This window comes from Lithobates pipiens, unplaced genomic scaffold (assembly GCF_037356315.1).
Source record: "Lithobates pipiens isolate NorthernLeopardFrog02 unplaced genomic scaffold, aLitPip1_a1.2 Scaffold_18, whole genome shotgun sequence".
In the NCBI taxonomy this organism is placed as follows: Eukaryota; Metazoa; Chordata; class Amphibia; order Anura; family Ranidae; genus Lithobates; species Lithobates pipiens.
In genome coordinates, this window is record NW_027507758.1 from 511,873,852 (window position 1) to 511,900,360 (window position 26,509).

Here is a 26,509-nt window from a genome sequence, read left to right on the forward strand (position 1 = left end):
GTAATAACTGTGGGCAATGTGCTGATTGAGAACATAAATGTACATTTGTTAGGTGGGGGCCAGATAGGCTTCTCCGAAGAGATGAGTTTTAAGGGATCTTCTGAAAGTGGATAAAGTAGGAGAAAATCAGACAGCTTGGGGTAGAGCATTCCAGAGGATGGGAGAGGCTCTGGAGAAGTCCTGAAGGCGAGCATGGGATGAGGTGACAAGGGAGTTCGAGTTTGAGAACAGGAGATCTTGGGAGGCGCGAAGAGAACGATTAGGTTAGTGTGTGTGTATATGTATGCATATATATATATATATATAATATACAACCACTCGAGGGTTCTTCAAAAAGTTTACAGTTTTCTTATTTCTATTAAATATTTAAAAAAATGCAGGAACTTTTTGAAGACCCGTGTATATGTGTGTGTATATGTGTGTGTATATGTGTATATATATATATATATATATATATATATATATATATATATATATATATATAATATATATCATTTTTTTTTTACATATATAAATGTGTGTGAGGTGGAGGGTAACTGCATAGTGCTGGTACATTTTTGCTTATTGTATATGAGCATTGAGGCACCAATTTAAAAAATGACAGCACACCACATTTTCCCTTATGTTTACTTGCGTTGCTATCATGTGGTACAGACATTTTACAATAATGCAAAAAAAAAAAAAAAAGAATGCAGCCTAAATATTATTTTCCGTAGTGGTCCTTTAAATAGAAAGCACATCATTCCTATAGGATACTTGAAACCATGAAAAATATTTTGCCAACTAATCAGAGAAAGTCCATCCCTACTTGGTTGTGTTTAGCGGAGCTGCATTACTGGGAAAAGTCTCAAGATATATAGTCAATCCTAAGGGTCCTTTCACACGGGGCGGATCAGTTCTGATCCGCCCCGTGGATGTCCGTTTGCTCAGCGGGGATCACTCCGCCGATCCCCGCTGAGCAGGGAGATGACAGGTCTGTCTCCGCACACTGTGCAGGGACGGACCTGTCACAGCGCCGCTCTCCCCTATGGGAGATCGGATGACGACGGACCGCAGTGCCCGTCGTCACCCGATCCGATCCGCAGACGGATGGAAAAATAGCTTTTTCCTCCGTCACACTTTTTCGGATCGGAGCGGGTCGGATGTCAGCGGACATGTCACCGCTGACATCCGACGCTCCATAGAGCTCTATGGAGCACCCGTTCAGGTCCGCCTGAAAAACTGACAGGCGGGCCTGAACGGGACGTTAGTGTGAAAGGGGCCTAAGTGACCAATCAAAGCATCTGCTTGTGATACTGATGTACTGTGAGGTGGCCTCTGAATAGAAGGCGAGTATTGCAGCAAAAGCTGCCTTATTTAGTTCATCTTTTAATGTAATATAAAAAAAAAAAAAAAAAAATCACTGCAGTTCTGCTTTAAGGCAGCCCATTCCAAATGGGTGCACAACAACATATGAAAACCTGGATCAGCACCTATTTGTAATGCAGAACACCACAATGCATGGCTTGTGCATTATGGTACACTGCAGTATGGATGTGTTGCAGGCTTTTTTGTTTGTCATCTTAAATGAATGGCATTGCAAAGCACTACACAGACTGCCTGTGTTGGCATGGGTCGGAGGAGTACAGGGTAAACCACATCTTTCAGCAGACATTAACACTGAATGATTGAAGGCAACCCTTAACACTTAACTGCTACCCTGTCACTTTCTTACTTTTGAGACTACAAGTGACCATACCAAGCACATTGCACTGGCATGATCCATTGTTGTCACAATCAGAAAACAGGCTCTTATAAATGGCACACAGCCATCTCTGGAGTGCATGCATGTAGACGGCAAGTGCCTGAAAATAGGCTAAGGGAGATCTGCAGTGCTGAGATACAACAGAGGATAAAAAGATAAGACAAAAACAAATATTTTATTAAAAAGAAAATAGCAGTTGTTTGCTACCCAGTGCTTTAGCGGACAGAATGTCAGTTAAGGTTTATATCTGCTTTTATCATGTTTTGAGTATTCCCATTGTTGGTCATCTGTATATTAGGCAACAAAGCACAGTCCACATACTCACTTGGCAGCCGCTGAGATAAAGGTGCCCGTTTATGAAGCGGTGATCAGCAGTGATCCCGAGGATTGCCACTGATCAGTCCATAAACAGTTTATGAAACAGAGATAATCGGGGGAGAAGTGTTTGAACATGTTCTCCCACCGATTATCTAGACACATGGAGAATCCACATTGATTGACACAGTAACGGCCAGTTTATGAAGCTGCAATCTCAGTGCTTCACTGACGATCTGAGTCATAATTCACTTCCCCGATTCACCAGCTCAGAGGTGGAGAATCGGGGAGTGAAGAGAGAATCCCGGGGGATCTTAGGAGGAAAGGGGAAGATTTTCAACTTCCCAATGCCTCGTTCAGACCCCCCAACACTGTAATCATGTCCCCCTGTCATATGTATGTATATGTGTGTGTATATATATATATTTATAATATAATATAAAATGTGTGTGTGTATATGTATATATATATATATATATATAATATATTTATTTATTATGTAGGGGGGCTCATTATTTTATTAACATTAACGACACTGTCTGTCAGTGTATTGAGTAATAATAATTTAGCACTGCTTAATAAACCGACGCCTGTGTGTTTCGGTGAATTTCTGGTGCTGTAATCTCAGTATTCCAGTATTAGGGGCTGTTCTCCAGTGTAGGAAGTGTTTGTAGATCACTTCACTCCTCCAAGAGTGAAGTGATCTACTCTGCTTCATAAACGGGCACACAGAGGAGAAAGATCTCCTCCGCAAATGCTGGAGAATGAAGCAGTGAATAGATTTCACTGCTTCATAAATGGACACCATAATCAGTTACTGAATAGGTTACATTGGGGTTCATTTACTAAAATTGGAGAGTGCAAAATCTGATGCAGCTCTGCATAGAAAGCATACGGTTTTCAGCTTTTTTTTTTTTTTTTTTGTCAAAGCTTATTTGAACAAGCTGAAGTTAGAAGCTGATTGGTTTCTTTGCAGAGCTTCACCAGATTTTGCACTCTCCAGTTTTAGTAACACAACTCCTTACTGTACTGCTTTCAGTTAGTCTGCACAGACCCATAGCCTTGCATTAAGGAATTGTAAAACAGTGTGCTGCAGCAGAAGAAACTGTGTATGTGTAGAGTATATATGTAATATACAGTATTTTGTGTGTGTAATGAGCAGACATAGCTTCCCAGCTCCCCCTATGCTGGTATAGAGTTATCAGTTGTGAACAGGAATGGTGTTCCTCAAACATTAGCACAGGTTGATCAGATTACGCAGTGTTGCTTGGTTTAGGAATGCAGCAAAGCTGTGTGGCGCTGTGCCGCAGTGAGCACATTGATGAGGTTATCGATCTCTGCTTTATTGTTCCACCTCATTCCCAAAACTGCTTTTTTTTTTTTTTCCCAGGCAAATAACAATGCAGCCGTTTGCCTGCTTTATTTGGGCAAATTAAAGGAATCCCTCAGGCATCTGGAAGGATTGGTTCAGCAGGATCCCAAACACTATCTTCACGAAAGCGTTCTCTTCAATTTGACAACTATGTATGAGCTGGAGTCCTCACGCAGTATGCAGAAGAAGCAAGCCCTGCTGGAGGCGGTAGCTGTCAAGGAAGGTGACAGCTTTAACACTCAGTGTCTGAAGCTGCTATAATTCTGCTGCTGCTACATCTCCTCACACTGAGAAAAGACTGCAAGGAAAAAGTCCTTCCTGTGTATATATTACTGCTGGAAAATGTAAATGGGCTTCCCAGGTTAAATAGGATAATAGGATTGAAATTTGTCTATGCTATGTACTTTGTCAAATAAACAATGGATATTCTCTTTTTTCAGGGTCTCTTTTTGTATCACATTGTACTGCTTATAACATGTCATCTATATTTCATCCTATTTAGGGGGATATGTTAGAGGACCTGTCGGCGTGTAGCACCTTCTTCTTCTGTTGAACACAATGCTGCTTTTTCTTTTTGTAATATGCATGTTATATCGGTGTTAGATTATAGGAGAAAGAAGTCTCATCCCGACCAAAAATTGTATTACCTTTTGGAGATAGATTCAACAAGCTTTTCACAGGGCTTCAAGGCGGGACTACAGACTCTTGTCACAGGATTACAGTCCATAATAAAAAAAAAAAGTTCAGTTTTGCAAGTATTAACAATGGTGGCATGCATTTGTATGGATTCAGATTCCACCTATATATGGGCAACCTCATAGGTGTACTAAATCAGCAGCCAGCTGCAGAGGATCAAGACCAGTATGAAAACAGGAGCCACTCAACAGGTAGGGTGTCCTCTGACTCTTTGTAAATACAACATTGTAATGTAGCGGCCACAACCTTTGCTGGGCGGCCTTGACTTTTTGGGCTTTAACAGTTACCTTCTCTTGGCCTGCTCTTCCACATCTAGGGGTTCCCAGGGTAGATACCCAACAACTTGAACTCTGACACAGATGAAGTCCTTTAACAAAGGTTTTATTTTGAAGTAGTAACATCCAATAACACAGTCTCTGGTGGGAACAGAGGGCACAGGTGAAGAACTCATGCACCTTGAACTGCAGGTCTAGCAAAGTCTCTAATTCCACCCAGAGAGGTGCCTCTCCAAGCCGAGAGCACACCCGGACACTGTGCCTTGGACCAGTAGGTTTCGAGACTCGGGAACAGACGGATCCCTTCCCCAGACCAGACGGGTCTACTAGGGGCCTGGAACCAGAACAGACCACACCAGTCTCACGAAATCCTCTTCCTGAACACATGACCCACACCTCTTAAGTACCCTTTCCCAGACTCCTCAATGGGCCCCGGCACTCCCACTGATTGGTTCAGAGAAGGCTGTTACCTAAACATCCAACCAGGCCTGGTTCTGGCCTGTCATGTGCACCTCACCGTTCACATGACCAGGCAGAACTTCCAAACACAGCCCGGCTAGACTGATTTTAAGGCCAACCTATGTAATTAACCCTCTGAACCCCTACAGTTCTGAGGCAAAAACTAAATTTACATGCCTATGACATTTTGTCCAAAATGTCATCCACTACAGTAAGATGGTTAGAGTGTATCTTTAATCTGGATCTGAGAAGTGGAAATCCTACCAGTCAGCTGCTTTTATGGTCATGAAGCCTGTGGGGTTCCAATGAGTTTTCTAGACACTACAGAAATGTATTCCTAGGAACCCTACTGTGCTATATAATTAAGTGGTAGCCTCTGTAACCACTTACAACAGAAGGGTTCCCTTAAACACAGATCCACTCTGCAGTGTGTCCACAATCATCTTTCCTTTACAATCCACTGTCAGCTGCATGCCCGTCCTCCATTTCCCCTGTACCAGCAGGGACAGCAAGCTGTGAAAGGGGAGAAGACTGCAGGTTTCCCAAGTGGGAAGGACATGATGGCGAGTGGAGGATCAGTAATAGTAATGTTTCTCATATTTACCAATGCTTTGAATTTCCTGAATGTACAAGTAATGTGCTGAGCACTCTGGTGTGCATTCACAACTGAAGAGGTCATAAGCATTAATGGCATGTATACTGTCTCTTCCAAGTGTCGGTGAACAGGTAGTGCTCTGCAAGAGGTATGTGCTGGGCTGCAGAGGATAAAGAGAATGGGGACTATGTGTCTTCAAACTTTCTCTACCTTGAAAGTAAAATATCAGAGGCACCCCCCACCCCACAATATTGTTAAAAAACAAATAAAACAATGATTTAAAATGAACCAGAAATGGATCTCCACCCACCTCAATATCAAGCTCATTGCTGCAGCACACAACAATGTATGTTCTTGTTGGTGTGCTTTGGTGCCATTTATTGTTTGCACCTCAATACAGTACCTTGAACTGAAGTATTCGTACCCCTTGAAATGTTCCACGTTTTGTCATTTTACAACCAAAAATGTAAATGTATTTTATTGGGATTTTATGTGATGGACCAACACAAAGTGGCACATAATTGTGACGTGGAAGAAAAAATATAAATGGTTTTCAATTTTTTTTACAAATATGTGAAAAGTGTGGAGTGCATTTGTATTCAGCCCCCCTGAGTCAATACTTTGTAGAAGCACCTTTTGCTGAAATTACAGCTGCAAGTCTTTTTGGGGGATGTCTCTATCAGCTTTACACATCTAGAGAGTGAAATATTTTCTTCTCTGAAAAATAGCTCAGTCTGTTAGATTGGATGAAGAGTGTCTGTGAACAGCAATTTTCTTACCACAGATTCTCAATTGGATTTAGGTCTGGGCTTTGACTGGGCCATTCTAACACATGAATATGCTTTGATCTAAACCATTCCATTGTAGCTCTGGCTGTATGTTTAGGGTCGTGGTCCTACAGGAAGGTGAACCCCCATCCCAGTCTCAGTTTTTTTGCGGACTCTAATAGGTTTTCTTCTAAGATTGCCCTGTATTTGGCTCCGACCATCTTTCCATCAACTCTGACCAGCTTCCCTCTCCCTGCTGAAGAAAAGCATCCCCACAACATGATGCTGCCATCACCGTGTTTCATGGTGGGGATGGTGTGTTCAGGGTGATGCATAGTGTTAGTTTTCCACCACATATGGTGTTTTGCTTTTAGGCCAGAAAGTTCAATTTTGGTCTCATCTGACCAGAGCACCTTCTTCCACATGTTTGCTGTGTTCCCCACATGGCTTCTCGCAAACTGCAATCAGGATCTCTTATGGCTTTCTTCTTTCCACTCTTCAATAAAGTCCATATTTGTGGAGAGCACGACTAATAGTTGTCCTGTGGGCAGATTCTCCCACCTGAGCTGTGGATCTCTGCAGCTCCTCCAGAGTTACCATGGACCTCTTAGCTGCTTCTCTGATTAATGCTCTCCTTGCCCGGCCTGTCAGTTTAGGTGGACGGTCATGGTTTGGTAGGTTTGCGCTTGTGCCATACTCTTCCTATTTTAGATGATGGATTGCACAGTGCTCCGTGAGAAGTTCAAAGCCTGGGATATTTTTTTTTTTTATAACCTAACCCTGCTTTAAACTTCTCCACAACTTTATCCCTGACCTGTCTGGTGTGTTCCTTGGCCTTCAGAATGCTGTTTGTTCTCTAAGGCTCTGTAACAAACCTCTGAGGGCGTCACAGAACATCTGTATTTATACTGAGCTTAAATTACACACGGGTGGGCTCTACCTACTGATTAGGTGACTTCTGAAGGCAATTGGTTCCCCTAGATTTTAGTAGGGGCTTCAGAGTAATGAGGGTTCAATACAAATGCATGCCACACTTGTCACATATTTATTTGTAAAAAAAAAAAAAAAAAAAACATTTATCATTTTCCTTCCACTTCACAATTGTGTGCCACTTTGTTTTGGTCTATCACATAAAATCCCAATAAAATACATTTTCGTTTTTGGTTGTAAAAAGGCACAACTTCAATTTTACAAATATTTTTTATTTATTTACTTGATCCAAGTTCAACATTTAGATTTACTGGGAATTTTGTAGATCATGTTGTGTCTGTGTGCGTTAATAATAATTTTAATACCAGGTTTACACAGCCATCACAGGACCTACAAAATCCGTAGCACTACCTTTTTATTCTACCAGTCCTGTGCTTTCAAATGTACGGTTTGGGAGGTCTTTCACAAACTCTAAAAAGCTCTAAGTGAAAAGGTGAAAAAATGGTGTAGCCGCCTCAGATGAAAAGTGGAGAGCAGGCCCTGGCAGTGAAGGGTTAAATGTAGATATTTGTAGTTCAGCCACTGGAGGGAGCTCTTGGTGCATTTTACTGTTCATGTCTCTGAACTATTTGAGAAAAAGAGATCAACCACACAATTAAGCCTGGTACACACGTCCCAAATATCGGCCAGATCAACAGAAACTAGCCAACATTCGGACAGTGTTTACATCAGCCTGCCCGACAGAAGCTGGCCGAACGGGCATGCTAGAAAATGAGCATCTAATCAGCGTTCGCAGCCAATGGCAGGGGGGAGGTCCCCCTATCAGAACACAATAGCTCAGCAGGGAGATCGCTATACTAACATCAGATTGTTAGTACAGGGTCTCGTCCCAAGCTCCTCTGTTTTTGTTTTTCGCTCAGTCTGCTGGTTTGAATGAAAAAGAAAACTCAGGTTATAAGAGGAACATACGATTTCTGGTACAGAAGTAGATTGAGAGTCTGTTTGGATCCTTGATAATGGAAATTGATTTTTCTATAAGATAACCACATTTTTTTTCTGTTCAATTTCTTTTATGTATATTGTCTAAAATTAAAAATGTATTAAATTAAAAATTATATAAAAAACAAAAAAAAAACACTGTGTACCAGGCGTTATGTAACACAACTATTGTGTAACACTAGCAAAAGCAAGAAGTTACAGTCTGCATATGTAATAAATATTGCTACCCCCACATACATATATCATCACCAACAAGTTTTTTAAAACATTAACACATACTATTGGTTACATATGCCAAGTTGACCTTTTTTACGTTTTATTATATTTTATGTTGCATATTTTCACAGCTATTTATCAAACTAATTTTCAGGAAAAATACACTAAAATAATTTTTAGTGCAAACAAAAACAATAATATACCCACTTTTTGCCAAAATATAAAAGATGAGATTGCGTAGAGTAAATGGATACCAAACGTGAAGACCTAAAATTGTGTGTGCCCGTGAAATCTCCACAAAACAATAGTATCTGAAATTCTCCATAGCCGTTGCTTTAAAAGGTTACAAGTCTGGAGTTAACTGAATAATGACCCTAAATATGTTGCTCTCACACTGGCAGACTTGTATATGTGACTCAATATGTTTATATGCAGGTGTGTGTGCACCGAGGGTGCTTTTTTTTTTCTTTACAAACACACACTTATTATAATTTTAGATTTTAACACTTTTTATAATTTGACTATCTTTATTACTATCCCTATGGCCAGGTTGTCTTTATGGGGACATTGGGGATCTTGTAGACTACCAATGTCTCTCCTGCCCAGTGCTGCAGCTAATGAAGCACAGATTGTGCTTCAGAGCCCCATAAAAGTGAGCTAGAGCCTCTCAAATCCCTTTTACCTTAAAGTCTTTTGCCGGCTCTAAAAGTCAATACCAAGTTCAAAGTGTTTGTAAAGCCAAGACATTTTTACCAAGTGTTTTTTTTTTTTAATGTAGAGCAGGGATATGCACTTAGCGGACCTCCAGCTGTTGCAGAACTACAAATCCCATGAGGCATAGCAAGACTCTGACAGCCACACAAGCATGACACCCAAAGGCAGAGGCATGATGGGACTTGTAGTTTTGCAACAGCAGGAGGTCCGCTAATTGCAAATCCCTGATGTAGAAGGTATTTTACCTTTAATGCATTGAGGTAAAAAAAAATCTGGGTGCAGCCTACCCTTTATACTTACCTGAGCCCCATCTCGATACAGTGGAGAAGGATGGGCATGGGACCAGTGGCTCTCCTGGGTCTCTCTCTCTCTCTCTCTTCATTGGCTCACACAGTACACTGTTGCTGTCAATCACAGCCAGTGTGCCAATGAAGAGAGAGCGGGGACGGGGCCTATTCATGCTCTGTGAATGGACAATAGAGGCTTACTATTAATTTGGGGGCACTGGAAAGGGGGAAGGAGCCAGGACCTTTGGCAGGGGACCCAAAAAGAAGTTCGGGGCTGCTTTGCAAAACAATTGCACAGAGCAGGTAAGCATAGCATTTTTTTTTTTTTTTATAAATTAAATAAAACCTTTATAATCACTTTAACGCAGACCCTGTATTAAAGTAGAACTATAGGCATTTTTTTTTCCATTTTGGATAGAGCAAGGGAGGGTTATAACGCCTGTTGGATTTTTTTTTTTTTCACCATCTGTGTCCTATTGCAGAGATTTTCCTTCACTTCCTGTCCCATAGCCAAACGGGAAGTAAGAGGAAATCCCTCCAAATTAGGGGAATTTCTTGTCCCCACCACCACCTTCGAGTTAACCAGAAACAGTGTCCGTATTGGAAGATTTCTCCTCTATTACTGTTCTGGGGACAACCCAAAATGTGTGATTTTCTGTTCCTTTCACTTTCAATGATAATAGTAAACAGGACAAATAGAGAGGGGGAATCTCCCTAACGGGGGCACAGACCACAGTAAAAACTGATAGGGGTTCTAATCCTAATCCTTCTCCACTATATCCAACACAAAAATCAGTTTTGCCTTTAGTTATACTTTTACCTCTTCAGACCCAGAGGGTTTTACCCCCTTCCTGAGCAGGCCATTTTTTTGTGATGCAACACTGCTTTGCTTTAACCACTTTCAGACCGGACCATTTTGCTGGTAAATGACCAGAGGTCTTTTTACACTTTGGCACTGCGCTGCTTTAACTGGTAATTGCGCGGTCATGCAATGTTGTACCCAAACAAAATTTGCGTCCTTTTCTTCCCATAAATAGAGCTTTCTTTTGATGGTATTTGATTGCCTCTGCGATTTTTATTTTTTGCGATATAAACGTAAAAAGACCGCAAATTTTGAAAAAAAATGATATTTTCTACTTTTTGTTATTAGAAAAATCCAATAAACTCAATTTTAGTCATACATTTAGGCCAAAATGTATTCAGCCACATGTCTTTGGTAAAAAAAAAGTCAATAATTGTATATTTATTGGTTTGCGCAAAAGTTGTCACATCTACAAACTAAGGTACGTTTTCTGCAATTTACGCAGCTTTTAGTTTACGACTGCCTATCTCATTTCTTGAGGTGCTAAAATGGCAGGGCAGTACAAAACCCCCCCAAATGACCCCATTTTGGAAAGTAGACCCCCTAAGGAAATTGATAAGAGGCATGTTGAGCCCATTGAATATTTTATTTTTTTGCCTCAAGCGATTGAATAATGACAAAAAAAAAAATTTTTTTTTTTTTTTACACAAAGTTGTCACTAAATGATATATTGCTCACACATGCTATGGGCGTATGTGAAATAACACCCCAAAATAAATTCTGCTGCTTCTCCTGAGTACGGGGATACCACATATGTGGGACTTTTTGGGAGCCTAGCCGCGTACGGGGCCCCGAAAACCAAGCACCGCCTTCAGGCTTTCTAAGGGCGTAAATTTTTGAGTTCACTTCTCACTACCTATTACAGTTTTGAAGGCCATAAAATGCCAAGATGGCACAAAACCCCCACAAATGACCCCATTTTAGAAAGTAGACACCCCAAGCTATTTGCTGAGAGGCATGTTGAGTTCATGGAATATTTTATATTTTGCCACAAGTTGCGGGAAAATTACAAACTTTTTTTTTTTTTTTTTTTCACAAAGTTGTCACTAAATGATATATTGCTCATGCATGCCATGGGCATATGTGAAATGACACCCCAAAATAAATTCTGCTGCTTCTCCTGAGTACGGGGATACCACATATGTGGGACTTTTTGGGAGCCTAGCCGCGTACGGGGCCCCGAAAACCAAGCACCGCCTTCAGGCTTTCTAAGGGCGTAAATTTTTGAGTTCACTTCTCACTACCTATTACAGTTTTGAAGGCCATAAAATGCCAAGATGGCACAAAACCCCCACAAATGACCCCATTTTAGAAAGTAGACACCCCAAGCTATTTGCTGAGAGGCATGTTGAGTCCATGGAATATTTTATATTTTGCCACAAGTTGCGGGAAAATTACAAACTTTTTTTTTCACAAAGTTGTCACTAAATGATATATTGCTCACGCATGCCATGGGCATATGTGAAATGACACCCCAAAATAAATTTTGCTGCTTCTCCTGAGTACGGGGATACCACATATGTGGGACTTTTTGGGAGCCTAGCCGCGTACGGGGCCCTGAAAACCAAGCACCGCCTTCAGGCTTTCTAAGGGCGTTACAGTTTTGAAGGCCATAAAATGCCAAGATGGCACAAACCCCCCCCCAAATGACCCCATTTTGGAAAGTAGACACCCCTAAATTTAGGGGTACACTAGTGAGACTAGGTAATAAATGGCGGGTGCCCTGAAACTATAAAAAAATAACTAACCAACCAGCGTCACCTGTAACAGTTATATGGTGATCACTGGTGAAAGGGTTAACTAGGGGGCAATCAGGGGGCTTTATGCGGTAGTATATGGGGGTCCCTGGCGCTATAAAAAGCTGCGGCGAACCTAAATACCTACCTGCCTAACTAGCGTCACCTGTGACACTAATACAGCGATCAGAAAAACGATCACTTATTAGGCTGGGTTCACACTGGAGCGATGCGGGAACGCCACGAATGCGCGGCGGGTTCCCGCATCGCATGCCTCCCGGCGGCAGTTCACACTGCCCTATGCGAACTGCTGGGAGTGTCAGTGAAATGTTACTGACACCCCCAGATCAGTTCGCATATCGCAGTGCGATCTGCAAACTCGGATCGCATGGTGTGAACACCCATGCGATCCGATTCTGCTGCGGGCCAAAAAAAGGGTCCCGTGCGAATTTGCGGCGGGTGCGGCGGGTGCGGCGAATGGCTGAACTCGAATCGCACAGAGATCGGATGTGATTTGCACTGCAGTGCGGTGCGAATCACATCCGTTCTCATAAACCGCTGCAATGTGAACCCAGCCTTAGTGACACTGGCGACGGGGGGTGATCACGGGGTTAAACCTTTATTGGGGGGGTTAGGGGGGTACCTTAGAACTAAAGGGGGCTAACCCTAACTGCCCTAACAGTTATTAGTCACAAATGACACCCGCCGGGTGATCAGGGGGTTAAACCTTTATTAGGTAATAAATGGCGGGTGCCCTGAAACTATAAAAAATAACTAACCAACCAGCGTCACCTGTAACAGTTATATGGTGATCACTGGTGAAAGGGTTAACTAGGGGGCAATCAGGGGGCTTTATGCGGTAGTATATGGGGGTCCCTGGCGCTATAAAAAGCTGCGGCGAACCTAAATACCTACCTGCCTAACTAGCGTAGCCTGTGACACTAATACGGCGATCAGAAAAATGATCGCTTATTAGGCTGGGTTCACACTGGAGCGATGCGGAAACGCCGCAAATCCGCGGTGGGTTCCCGCATCGCATGCCTCCCGGCGGCAGTTCACACTGCCCTATGCGAACTGCTGGGAGTGTCAGTGAAATGTTACTGACACCCCCAGATCAGTTCGCATATCGCAGTGCAATCTGCAAACTCGGATCGCATGGTGTGAACACCCATGCGATCCGATTCTGCTGCGGGCCAAAAAAAGGGTCCCGTGCGAATTTGCGGTGGGTGCGGCGGGTGCGGCGGGTGCGGCGAATGGCTGAACTCGAATCGCACAGAGATCGGATGTGATTTGCACTGCAGTGCGGTGCGAATCACATTCGTTCTCATAAACCGCTGCAATGTGAACCCAGCCTTAGTGACACTGGCGACGGGGGGTGATCACGGGGTTAAACCTTTATTGGGGGGGTTAGGGGGGTACATTAGAACTAAAGGGGGCTAACCCTAACTGCCCTAACAGTTATTACAGTCACAAATGACACCAATGCAAAAAAAAAAAAAAAAAAATGACATTGGTGTCACTGTGACTGGGGGGCAGGGGTAATTGGGGGGGTGATCGGGGGGTAAAGGGGGGGTGTGAGTGTGCCTGGCATGTTCTACTGTGTGTGTAGAGTGTTGGTGCAACTCACCGATCCGCTCTCCTCCGTGTCGGAACGAAAAATACCGACACGGAGGAGAGAATACATCACTTCCTCTCCTGTGTTTACATTACAGGAGAGGAAGTGATGTCACGGGGGATTCCTATTCGTCGGGAGCGATCGCGAGGGGGTGGCCATGAATGAATGGCCGCCCCCTCGTCCCGGATCGCTCCCGGACGAAAACCGACCGCCGCAGGCACCGGGCGGGGGCCCGATCGGGCCCCCGACCCGCGGGAGGCAAGGGACGTACATGTACGCCAATATGCCTGCCCGTGCCATGCTGTCGACGTACATCGTCGTGCGGCGGTCGGCAACTGGTTAATGGACAATTGCACGGCCGTGCAACACTGTACCCAGACAAAATTGATCTCCTTTATTCCCCCCAAAAAGGTGGGATTTGATCGCATCTGCGTTTTATTTTTTTGCACTATAAACAAAAAACAGAACTACAATTAAAATTATATATTTTTACTTTCTACTGTAAACACATCCAATAAGAAAAAAATCAAATTTCTTCATAAATTTAGGCCAATATGTACTACTTCTACGTGATTTTGGTAAAATAATAAATATTTTTTTTTACCAGTAATGGCGACGATCAGCGATTTTTAGTTGGACTGCGACATTGCGGTGAAAAAATCTGACACTAAGTGACATTTTTTGGGGACCAGTGACACCAACACAGTGATCAGTGCTAAAAAAAAGGGTTAACTGGAGGAAAGAGAGATCTGTGTTCCTGCTTAGTAGAAACACAAGATCTCTGTCTTTCTTACTAGTAGAACGGCAATCTGCCTTGTTTACATAGGCAGACTGCCGTTCTGCCCTCTCTGAGCGATCGATGGGTTTCTGGCAGACATCTGGTCTGCCGGACCACTTGATTGGCTTCTAATGTGTCCACTCAGAGCCGAAAAAAGGAATAGATACAGGTACATGATTTTGCACTTAAGGGCCACCCTGCCACAGTATATGTCCGTGGGGCAGTCCTTAAGCAGTTAGGGTAAAAAAAAATGCTCCACTACTTGTATTGCCCCCTTACCTCCCTATATACCGTATTTATCGGCGTATAACACGCACTTTTTCCCCTTAAAAGCAGAGGAAAATCGTGGGTGCGTGTTATACGCCGATCCCCGGAAATTCTGAGCCTCTGGGCAGCTTTCAGCCGCCTTCGGCTCTTCAAGGCGACTTTCGGCCGCTCTCGGAAGCTTTCGGCCATTCTCGGAAGCTTCCGAAAGCTGCCGAGAAGAGCCGAAGGCGGCCGGCCGGCATTTTTAAAAAATAAAATAGACACGGCAGCAATGGGGGACAAGACTGCATAAGGCTGCAATGGGGGACAAGACTGCAATGGTGGACAAGGCTGCATAAGACTGCAACGGTGGACAAGGCTGCAATGGTGGACAAGGCTGCAGATGACACTGATGGGCATATAAATGTAAGTTTTTTTTTCCCTTAAACTTCCCTCCTAAAAGTTTTTTTCCTTAAAATTCCCTCCTAAACTTGGGGTGCGTGTTATACGCCGATAAATACGGTACTTGCCTGCACCCTAGCTCAATTCTGTGCTGTGTCTGTCTGCAGAAGAGCTGGTCTGTGTTCCTCTCCTCATAGGACGCAGCAGCATAGGGAGACATTGGCTTATGCTGCTATCAATTAAATACTGTGAGGAGGGAGCAGAGGGCGGGGCCAGGCCAAGCTTTGTATGTGTATGGACACACACAGCCCGACTCGGGAGCAAGCCTGCATGCACGCTCCCAAAGCAAACAGTTTTCTATGGGGACAGACACAGAAGAGGAGATACAGACATTGCTGGCAGGGGTCCCCAGAAGTGTGCAATGCTATTGCACAAAGCAGGTAAGTACACCATCTTTATTATTTTAATTAAAGCTACAAAAAAAATGAACCTTTACAATTGCTTCAAAGCAGCCGTATCAGCCATGTGTTTACTTGACCCCTTAAATACCAGAACGTTTATAAACCTTGGTAGACAATGGTTAAGCTCAGGGTGTTTACTCTTCCGCTGGAATTTGTGGATAGACCACACAGTTTTGGAAGTGTGTAAGTGGTCATTTGTATAATGTTCATTTCTATGTAAGCATGTGCATACATACAGTACGTTTATTAAAAATGTGTACTATGCACAGCAATGCACTGGACTGGGCTGTCATAGTATATACAGAATAGAGGCAGATTAGGATCAGCTATAAAGTTTATCAAAATGTTTACAAGATATGCAAACGGCCTGCAGGGGAATATTTCCTAAACACAGTGAGAGTTTCACTTTAATTATATGTGGATTTTCATATCTGATCATTAGCTAAGCCTGCTGGGATAATGGTTTAGTTTTCCTTTGGGCTTTTAAGTAGTTAAAATTAGTAAAAGATGTATTTTCTGAGGGTTTGTACTTGCCTCACATTTGTGTTTATGAACAATGCAAAAAACAGATGCATCAATATTCCTGACCACATGTGTTAAGTTAGGTGTTACCCTATAACTAATTCAGTTAAGTGTGCTTTATTCACACAGGCACTGAGGCCCGTATACCTTGAATAGCCTTCTTTCTTTTTTTTTTTTTTCTTTTTTTTGAGATCCCCTGCTGATTTTGTACATTTGCCCACTGACAAATGATCAGTCGACCCCTTCGCAAAACATGACTTAGTACTTGGTGGCAAAACCCTTGTTGGCAATCAGAGGTCAGACGTTTCTTGTAGTTGGCCAACATGTTTTCACACATCTCAGGAGGGATTTTGTCCCAGTCTTTGCAGATCCTCTCCAAGTCATTAAGGTTTCGAGGCTGACATTGGGTAACAGGAACCTTCAGCTCCCTCTACATATTTTCTATGGGATTAAGGGCTGGATACTAGCTAGGCTACTCCAGGACCTCCCTGGCTGTATGATTATTTCAGATTTTAGGTGCTGAAAGCGGTACCATTATTTTGCATGGAAATTTGGCGTTTTATATTGTAGGCCTGTAATTCTTAGAAATAATTCACTTAAATCTGTCCAAACAAGAGTCTAATAGACATCCCGGGTATGATAACATTTGAAATATGAAATCATAAATTATAATATATATATATATATATATATATATATATATATATATATATTATAATAATTATAACAAATAATAATAATAACAATTATTCAATAATGTAATCAAATCAAAAAATATGCTGAGTTGCAGAATTGTCGCTGTCATTACTTTTAGTGTTTGAGGTCAAATTTCCCCACGAATTACTATCGCTCAATTCTGCAAGTGATTCTAATTTTATTATTGCTGTTTTCTAGCTGGTCTATAACCACTTTTGATGTAAACTGACATTTTTTGGTTGCTATGGACAATTTCCAGTTTCCTGGCGTAAAGAACAGTATTTGTAATATAAAACTGCATGCAGGACACTGGACAAACCACTAGGGACAAATGGGATGTGTAATTATTTGATACAGTTCTGTAATCTGTAAGATTATAGTATACTGTATCTATACTGTGTTTTTTACTTTTTGAATTTGGTGTCGAACTCCGTCCCCGTGGGTCGCAATGCTCGCAGGGAACGGAGGTCGGCACTGTCACAGACTGAGCGAGACACGGCGGCTCGCAGATCACAGCGGGGAGACATCGCTGGGTCCAGGGGACAAGGTAAGTAAACCCCTACATAGATCCTGCGATGGGATCCCGAGTCTGGCTCGGGAATACTGCTTATGGTAATGAAATGTCACCCCGAGCCAGAATCTGGAATACCGCCATGGAGGTTAAAACGGACCTTCAGTCAATTGTTCAATATTCCATCTATTAAATCTTTTTTTAAGATTTAATAGATGTCTTCAGGTTTGTTTATTATAAGGACTTTTTACATTAACACTTAAAGCGGAACTTCAGTGATTTTTTTTCATCTTTTCATCTATTAAATCTTCTGCCCTTGTTGTTTTAACTTTGGATAGTAAAACATTTTTTTTTTCTGCCAGTAAATACCTTATACAGCCCATTTTCTGTTTCTTGTCTGGTAAAAAGCCTAGGCTTATGACATCATGCACAGCTCGCTGTCTCTCTGAGAGTTTGCCAGGAAAGGAAAATCTGGGATGAGTCATAAGAGGGCCAATGAGAGCTTCAGAGCTAGAGATGTGCCTCTGTGTAAATCCAGGAAGTGAACAGACTTGGTGGAGGGAGATTTCTGCAGCATATTTGAAAAAGACTGAATCACAGTATATATATATATATATATATATATATATATATATATAAAACAATATGCAAAGTGGTTAGAGGGAAGCTTCAGCATGGCAAAGATGTTTCTATTACAAATTATGTGAGCAGACTGCAGTTTCTCTTTAATGTGCTTCTTCTTGAGTCATGGTCATGATGGAATACCCACCCAGGACCCATTTTCAATGCCCTGGCCAAGATTTGATGGTATATGACCCCGTCCATCATCTCTTTGATGCGTGAAGTTGTCATGTCCCCTTAGGAGAAAAAAACCCCAAAGCATAATGTTTCTACCTCAGTTTGACAGTGGGGATGGTGTTCTTGGGGTCATATGCAGCATTCCTCCTCCTCCAAACATGGTGAGTTGAGTTGATGCCAAAGAGCTTGATTTTGGTCTCATCTCACCACAACACTTTCACCCAGTTCTCCTCTGAATCATTCAGATGTTCATTAGCAAACTTCAGATGGACCTGTACATGTGCTTTCTTGAGCAGGGGGCCTTGTGGGAGCTGCAGGATTTCAGTCCTTCACAGCGTAGTGTGTTACCAATTGTTTTCTTGGTGACTATCGTCCCAGCTGATCATTGACAAGATTCTCCCGTGTAGTTCTGGGCTGATTCCTCACCGTTCTCATGATCACTGAAACTATATGAGGTGAGATCTTGCATGGAGCCCCAGACCGAGTGAGATTGACAGTTATTTTGTGTTTCTTCCATTTGTGAATAATCACACCAACTGTTGTCACCCTCTCACCAAGCTGGTTGGCGATGGTCTTGTAGCCCATTCCAGCCTTGTGTAGGCCTATAATCTTGTCTCTGACATCCTTGGACAGCTCTTTGGTCTTGGCAATGGTTGATCACTTCTCTGCCTTTTGGCTGCGATCTTAGTGTCGTGGTTGAAGGGTTAGACTGAAGGCACCAGTTCCACTCGGCCTTGGGGTGTTTCCTTGATTGGTACACCCCATGCTGCTATTGGGTGGGACGCTGCTAGAGGTTACGAGAGAGGGCGATTAGTGGGTCGACGGCCGATGCGTTACCATGGCGCGGAGGGAAGTTCAGAACACACTTAGAATCCTGGTAAAGCCAGATTTCGTGAAGGAGGTCACTCTGAGAACTATCGTTGTGGATATTTTACAGGATACTTTGAATGTAACGGTGAGTCAGATTTACGCTTTGCAAGATTTTCCAGCAACTGGTACTTATGATGTTTCTTTTATTATCGAGAGTATTTGCTTTGGAGTTTTTGAAGATATCAGACGGAAGGTATTTGAAGGAAACGAACTGCTGTCAAAATGTACTTTTGAACTCCTATTCAACCCTGGAAGTAGGTTCGTTACTGTTCATTTGTTTAACCCTTTTATGGACACACAATTGGTCCGTGTTTTCTTATCTCGGTACTGTTATGAGGTGAGCTTGGGAGATAAGTTAAATAACCCTTTTGAGATTTACCGAAGCAAGATCAAATTCAAAGTAAAATTTAAGGAGGACCCTGAAGGGTATGGAGGGGGTAAAGCACCCCCCAGCTCTCTTCACCATTGCTGGGAACCGGTGCTCCCTTTTTTATGTTGGTCAACCTAAATTCTGTCGTCAGTGCTACAAATATGGGCATACCAAGGATGAATGTCAGGTGGGAGTATGCTGTAGAACCTGCGGGCAGCCAGGTCACCAGGCTGCTAGTTGTTCAAAGCCCGCAGCATGCGACCTATGTGGGTCAACTGAGCACAAGGCCCGAACATGTAGTTTGAATACGGTTGGCAAGATGGCTTCTTATGCAGATGTAGCGAGGGGTGCTAGGTTCGCTGCCGCAGCAACAAGGCAGAATGTGAGCCTGCAGCCCTCAACTGAGGGGCAGGACAGAGAGGCTGGAGGGGTAGGGGGTGCTGCGGTAAGTGGGGGAGGAGGGGGTGAATCAGGGCTTGGATGAAAGTGGTGGTGGTGGAAAAGTGGTGAGTGGAGAAGGAAGTACACCTGATGCGGGAGTGGAGCAGACCTTGGCAGCAGTTGCCAGTGGAGAAGAGATAGAGTCCAAAGTGGTAGAATGTAATGCGGAACAAGAAATGGAGGAGGAGGTACCACAGGAGGAGGGGGTAGATGAGATGGATGTGGCTTCTGGCTCTGACTGGCCTATGACGGCTGCTCAGAGGGAGAAGGTATGTGTGGAAAGAGAGGAGAGTGATGGTGAAAGCAAAGTAAAGAGAAGTAAGCTGGAGCCAGTGCCGGATAGTCCTCCATACCAGGTGGATTCGGGGTAAGAACTGGAGCTTGCAGGTGACCTGATGGTTTCGGATTCAGAGGAAACCGACGATGAGGATTCCGATGGTATGGAGGTGATAAGGAAAGATAGGCGTGGAGGGAGGGTAGAAACCACCTAACCTACATTCAGATGGTCAGTATAGTTTCAGTTAATGTGAGAGGTATAGGTTCTTTAGATAGAAGAGCTGCTGTATTTAAAGAATTAAGTGATCTGAATGGGGATGTGGTATGTGTACAAGAGTGTATGCTAAATAATGCCCCTAAACCAAGTGAATGGAAGTTTGGTCAGGCAGTGTGGTCTGTGGCTTGTACCAGTAAGAATGAAGGTGTGGGTGTGATGGTAAAGTCCAGTAAAGTCCAAATCCTAAATTATAAGGTCATAATCCCGGGTAGACTGTTGCAAGTACAGTTGAGTTGTTTTAGTTTTAAGTTACGCCTCTTTAATTGCTATGCTCCAACAAATAGGAGGGAGAGACTTGAGTTTTTGGAGACCCTAGCTTTGTATCTCCCAGGGAGGGAGCCCACATTGGTAGTGGGGGACCTCAACTGTATTAGGAGTGTGGGCGACAAAGTACTTCTACAGTATCATTAGATAGTACTTCCACAGCTCTAAACAATTTGATTTCTGATTTTAGTTTACCGTATATACTCGAGTATAAGCCGAGATTTTCAGCCTCTTTTTTGAGGCTGAAAGTGCCCCCCTCGGCTTATACTCGAGTCATCGTCGTCTGCCTGCCCGATCAGCGTGTCGAGCAGACAGACGGCGGCCATTCTACTATTCAAAAGCCGCGCCTCCCTGTCTGTGATAGGCGGAACACTCAATTTCCCAGCAGTCAGTGGTCCGCCTATCACGGACATCCGCTCATCCTCATACTACGGACGAGGATGAGAGGATGTCCGTGATAGGCGGAACACAGACTGCTGGGAAATTGAGTGTTCCGCCTATCACAGACGGAGGCGCGGCTTTTGAACAGTGGAATGGCCGCCAAGGCGCCGATGCCGTCTGTCAGACGAGAAGAGCGGCGATCCTGGCATGGCAGAAGCACACAGGCTCGGGACGGAGGCGGAACGCAGGCTCGGGACACAGGTAGGCTGGACACACAAGGCTGCACACACAGGGATGGATGGACACACACACAGGGATGGATGGACACACAGACAGGGATGGATGGACACACAGACAGGGATGGATGGACACACACACAGGGATGGATGGACACGCACACAGGGATGGATGGACACACACACAGGGATGGATGGACACACACACAGGGATGGATGGACACACACACACAGGGATGGATGGACACACACACAGGAATGGATGGACACACACACACAGGGATGGATGGACACACACACAGGGATGGATGGACACACACACAGGGATGGATGGACACACACACAGGGATGGACGGACACACAGGGATGGACGGACACACAGGGATGGACGGGCATGTCTCACCCTCGGCTTATACACGAGTCAATAAGTTTCCCAGTTTTTTTGGGGGTAAATTGGGGGCCTCGGCTTATATTCGGGTCGGCCTATACTCGAGTATATACGGTATATGATGTAGGTCATGAGTTGGGGTCAGAGGCAGATAAATTTACTTTCTTTTCAGACAAAGGGGAAATTAGGTCCCGTATTAGTTTTGTTTTGTCTTCAGAAAGTGTAAACGGTGTCATTTAAGACAAAAAATGTAACCTTTTCAGACCACCGCGTTGTATTGGTTTCGCTTGGGGCAGATCAAAAAATTAGTTTCGGAAGGGGTCTTTGGAAACTAAATGTTAATTTGTTAAAAGAAGAAAAAGTAGTAGATTCCTTTGAGTTGTTTTTCTGTTCTTTGGTAAGACGTAAGGGGGAATTCCCTGATATCTTAGCCTGGTGGGATTGGGCTAAATTTAAGTTTAAACAGTTTTTCAGATCTTGGGGCCTAAATCTAGCACGACAGGAAAAGGAAAGGGAGGAGGGTTTGGTGGAAAAATTACATACATTGTATAAGTTTAAATCCGTTGGTGTTGATGTTAGGAGTGAACTTGCAAAAGTCCAGGAGGAGAGGAAGAGGATCCTGAAAGAGAAGGGAAAGAGGATTATATACCACTCCAGAGTTGAGCATCTTGAAAAGAAGGAAAGGTGCACCCGTTTCTTTTTTAAGAACGTTTTTGGTAAACGGGAAGTTTTTGTTTCAGTTTTTGGTCCTAAAGGGAAGGTGGAAGGGGACGAGGTAGTGGAAGAGGTGAAGTCCTTTTATGAGAATTTGTTTAAAGGAGATCAAAATATAATGGAAGAAGAGATGGAGGAATATTGTAATGTGGTAAAGGGAAGACTAACACCTGAGGAAGTTAATACGTTATCTGAAGTGGTGGAAGATAATGAAATATATGACGCTGTGAAAGGTATGGCCTGCAACAAAACACCTGGTAAGGATGGTCTTCCAGCGGAATTTTATGTTAAATTATGGCAGACGGTGAGTAAGGAGGTGTGTGAGGTGGTGAGGTTTGCTTATCAAGAAGGGAGGATGAGTAAGTCAATGAGGGAGGGAGCAATAACATTGATCCCTAAAGGGGGTGATAAGAGGGATTTGCGGAATTGGCGTCCAATTTCTCTGCTCAATGCTGATTACAAAATTCTGTCAAAAGTTATTGCTAATAGGATGCGAGATGTGGCTGCTAGTTTAATTGGAGACCACCAAGTATGTGCGATACCAGGAAGGAGGATAGCAGACAACCTAGTTCTACTAAGGGACATGATTTACCATGTTAATTCACATAACGAGGCCTTAGTGGTGGTAAGCATGGACCTGGAGAAGGCGTTTGATAAGGTCTCTCATGCGTTTCTTTTCCAGGTACTTGCTAGTATGGGGCTACCGCCGACAATGATAAGAGCAATTAAAGGTCTGTACAAAGGGGAAATGTGAGTAAGCCCTTTCTTGTACAGTCAGGGGTGAGGCAGGGATGCCCCCTTTCCCCGCTTGCCTTTGTATCTGTGGTGGAGCCATTACTGCAGAGGATCTTACTCGATAAAGTATGGAAAGGTTTTACTATCCCTGGTAGTAGTAATCAGAAAATAAAAGTGCTGGCCTATATGGATGATATTGTGGTGGTTGGGACATCGCAGAGGGATCTTGATAGGGCGAGTTTGCTCTTTAGGATCTTTTGTGGCATCTCCGGAATGTCCATTAACTGGCAGAAGAGCAAGAGGTGTCAACTAGGTCGGGAAATCCAGTTAAAGGCAGACAGATTCCAGGATGTAGAAGAAGTCAAAGTGCTGGGGGTAACTTTTGACAAGAGTTTAAGTGGTGGGACTAGTTACCAAAATCTGTTTCAAAAAATGAATAAAAAGCTGGGATTTTGGAAACTGAGAGACCTGTCCTTAAGAGGCAAGGTTTTGATTATGAAAGCCGTGATCTTGCCCCTTTTGCTCTACACATGTGTAGTCTTGCCGCCAGGGAAAAGGTGGGTGCAGAAATTTACTAAAGAGCTGTTTAGCTTCCTGTGGGGTTCTCACATGGAAAGATTGGCAAGGGCTACTATTATGAAAGGGGAGGAGAAGGGAGGGCTAAACTTCCCAAACTTGGACTTTTTTTTAAAGCTTCATTATCTGCTTTTGGTGAATAGGATTTTACATGGGGGCAGTAAAGCAGTTTTCTTAGCCAGGTATTTGGGGGGGATGGAAATTTGTGAGATGGAAATGGATAGAAAAGGACCTGACTAAGCCTTGTGCATTTGTAGTTGCACCGTTCTATCTTTGCTTAGAGAATATCAGGAAGCAGTTGGGGGTAGAAGATCTAATGCCAAAAGATCTGGTTAAAGGCGTTATCATCAGGAGATTACGAGCACAAGAAACAATGAGTAATATAACCTTTCTAAGCTCCCCACAGACTGCAGACCTGGAAGAGATTTGAGATGGCCGGTGTTAGTAATAAACAGAAGGATGTCACCTGGATGGTTCTGCATGGATGTCTTCCTACCAGAGTTTTTCAGAAGAGTCGAGATCTTTGTAGTTCGGATAAGTGTCCACGGGCAGGATGTGCTAGTCCTGAGCATCTGTGCCATCTGTTTTTTAACTTTCCTTTTACAGGTCAAGTTAGGAGGATTTTTCGTTTCTTCTGTCCAGCGGTGGTAGGGCTGGAAAATCCTGGAGTACGACAATTTGTCTCGGCTTGGGTGGATGGCAAGAAGGTAAGGCTCTCTTGGATTTTTTTAGTTATTTTTAGAGAGGCCATATGGGATGCCAGAAATCTTTTGGTGTTTAAAAAGGAGGAAGTGTCCCCCCAAGGAGTTGCGAAACTTATTTTGGAAAGACTATATACAGCTTTTATGTTTGACGTTTATAAGTTAGGAAAGAGTGAGGCTGTTAAGTTATGGAAGGTGGAGGAGTGGAGTACACCTATTTCTAGAGGTGAATTCTGAGTTATTATTTCGGTTTTCCAATATGATGTGACACTTCGAGAACCTTATCTTCTGTTGGTGAAGGTGTTTTACGTTTGGTTAAACTCTGCAGTTTACTGATGGAAAAAAAAAAATCTGTTCTTATCAGTTACCAGGAGGTGGCACTTGCTTCCGTCCCTGTTCTACGGCGAGGTGCAGCAAGGGTGTGGCGGTTGCTATGCAAAGCTTGCTGGTGTGAAGGTGACCTGGAGCGGTTCGTAGCCGAAAGGGAAGCCTTCTGATGAGGATGGAGAACCACTGGTCGGTGCCAGGGGAAGGGACCCTGGCCTTCTGGCTTGGATTGTGGCAGCTTTAGCTCCGGTCAGTTTTTCGGGAGGGAACGTTTGTTCCCCTTTCTCCCATCGGGGGAACGTCCTATACTTCCCGAATGTAATTAGGTAGGAGTGATGGGAGCGAGGGTGAGACCTGATGGTAAAGGGTCTCACTAAGCTCCTGGATCTCCGTGCCTTTCTGGCTGGGGTGGGGGCTGCTGTGGTCGGGGATGCTTCTGTTGAAAAGCCCATGGTGATGTGCCCCTGAAGTGGCAGTTCAGGGGTGCTTTATACTCACTGTGCTAGGCACTTCGATATCTGGCACCTTGGTCACGTCACCATAAACACGCTTTTTTTACACCTGCCTCTAGGGCCTGGCCTTTTGGCTAGGACCAGAGGAATTTTTGATTCCTGGCCGGAGGGCATGGTCATTGTATTGCACAATGGCCACCTTTTCACTCTCCTCTTCACTATCCCTTTCCTCACTTTTTATTTATTTTATTTGTGTTTGTGTGTCATGTCACTGTCACTGCACGTTTTGATGAGTAAGGTGTCGGTCCTCGAACCTATCCTGAAAGTCTTGTGGGAGGGTGGACATAGGCCTTCTGGCTTGGTCCGCCCTCTATTGGGGGGCCTCACTTCGGGGGAGCCCCATAGTACCAAGTACCTGGGTGGGTCTGTTTCGGCAGACCTTCCGGGGAAAGGAGGTCGTCCGCCTTCGGCTGGATGACCATGAGTCTGGTACCTCAGTCCCTGTCTGGAGCCTAACGCCCCGGGGGATCAGGGTAAGGTCCTTCCTAGTGGAGGATATCAGACACCCGTCTGCACTTTTTAGTGTGTCACTCTTTATGTGTGTGCTCTTTTTTGGCACCGGGTGGAAGTTTTTTGGGTGTGTTTTGTACGCCATGGGCTTTTTCAATCGAAAAATGGTTGATCGCTTCTCAGCCTTTTGGCAAAGATCAAGTGTAGTATCTGTTCTTATCAGTTACCAGGAGGTGGCGCTTGCTTCCGTCCCTGTTCTACGGCGAGGTGGAGCAGGGGTGGCAGTTGCTATGCAAAGCCTGCTGGTGTGAAGATGACCTGGAGCGGTTCGTAGCCCGAAAGGGAAGCCTTCTGATGAGGATGGAGAACCACTGGTCGGCGCCAGGCGAGGGGACCCTGGCCTTCTGGCTTGGATTGTGGCAGCTTTAGCTCTGGTCATTTTTTCGGGAGGGAACGCTTGTTCCCCTTTCTCCCATCGGGGGAACAGCCTGTACTTCCCAAATGTAATTAGGTAGGAGTGATGGGAGCGACCTGATGGCAAAGGGTCTCACTAAGCTCCTGGATCTCCATGCCTTTCTGGCTGGGGTGGGGGCTGCTGTGGTCTGGGCTGGGGGGTCAGGGATGCTTCTGTTGAAAAGCCTATGGTGATGTGCCCCTGAAGTGGCAGTTCAGGGGTGCCTTATGTTCACTGTGCTCCGCACTTTGATATTCGGCACCTTGGTCACGTCACTATATAACACGCTTTTTTTACACCTGCCTCTAGGGCCCGGCCTTTTGGCTAGGACCAGAGGAATTTTTTTGATTCCTGGCCGGAGGGCCTGGCCATTGTATTGCACAATGGTCACCTTTTCACTCTCCTCTTCACTATCCCTTTCCTCACTTTTTATTTATTTTATTTGTGTGGTTTTTCACTTCACGTTTTGATGAGTAGGGTGCCGGTCCTCGGACCTATCCTGAAAGTCTTGTGGGAGGGTGGACATAGGCCTTCTGGCTTG

General features: G+C 44.0%; 1 protein-coding gene and 1 pseudogene across 1 annotated transcript in view; both read left to right on the top strand.

Moving 5' to 3' along the window:
• TRAPPC12 (trafficking protein particle complex subunit 12) overlaps positions 1 to 3,866 on the top strand; it is a 201,709-nt gene extending 197,843 nt beyond the window's left edge. The window contains exon 12 of the mRNA XM_077488729.1: positions 3,450 to 3,866. Coding sequence (XP_077344855.1) covers positions 3,450 to 3,692 — 243 coding nt within the window. The 3' untranslated portion in view covers positions 3,693 to 3,866. The remainder of the gene's footprint in view (positions 1 to 3,449) is intronic.
• A 21,819-nt stretch (positions 3,867 to 25,685) lies between these two features.
• LOC143990641 (U2 spliceosomal RNA) lies at positions 25,686 to 25,770 on the top strand (annotated as a pseudogene).
• Positions 25,771 to 26,509: the final 739 nt, after the last annotated feature.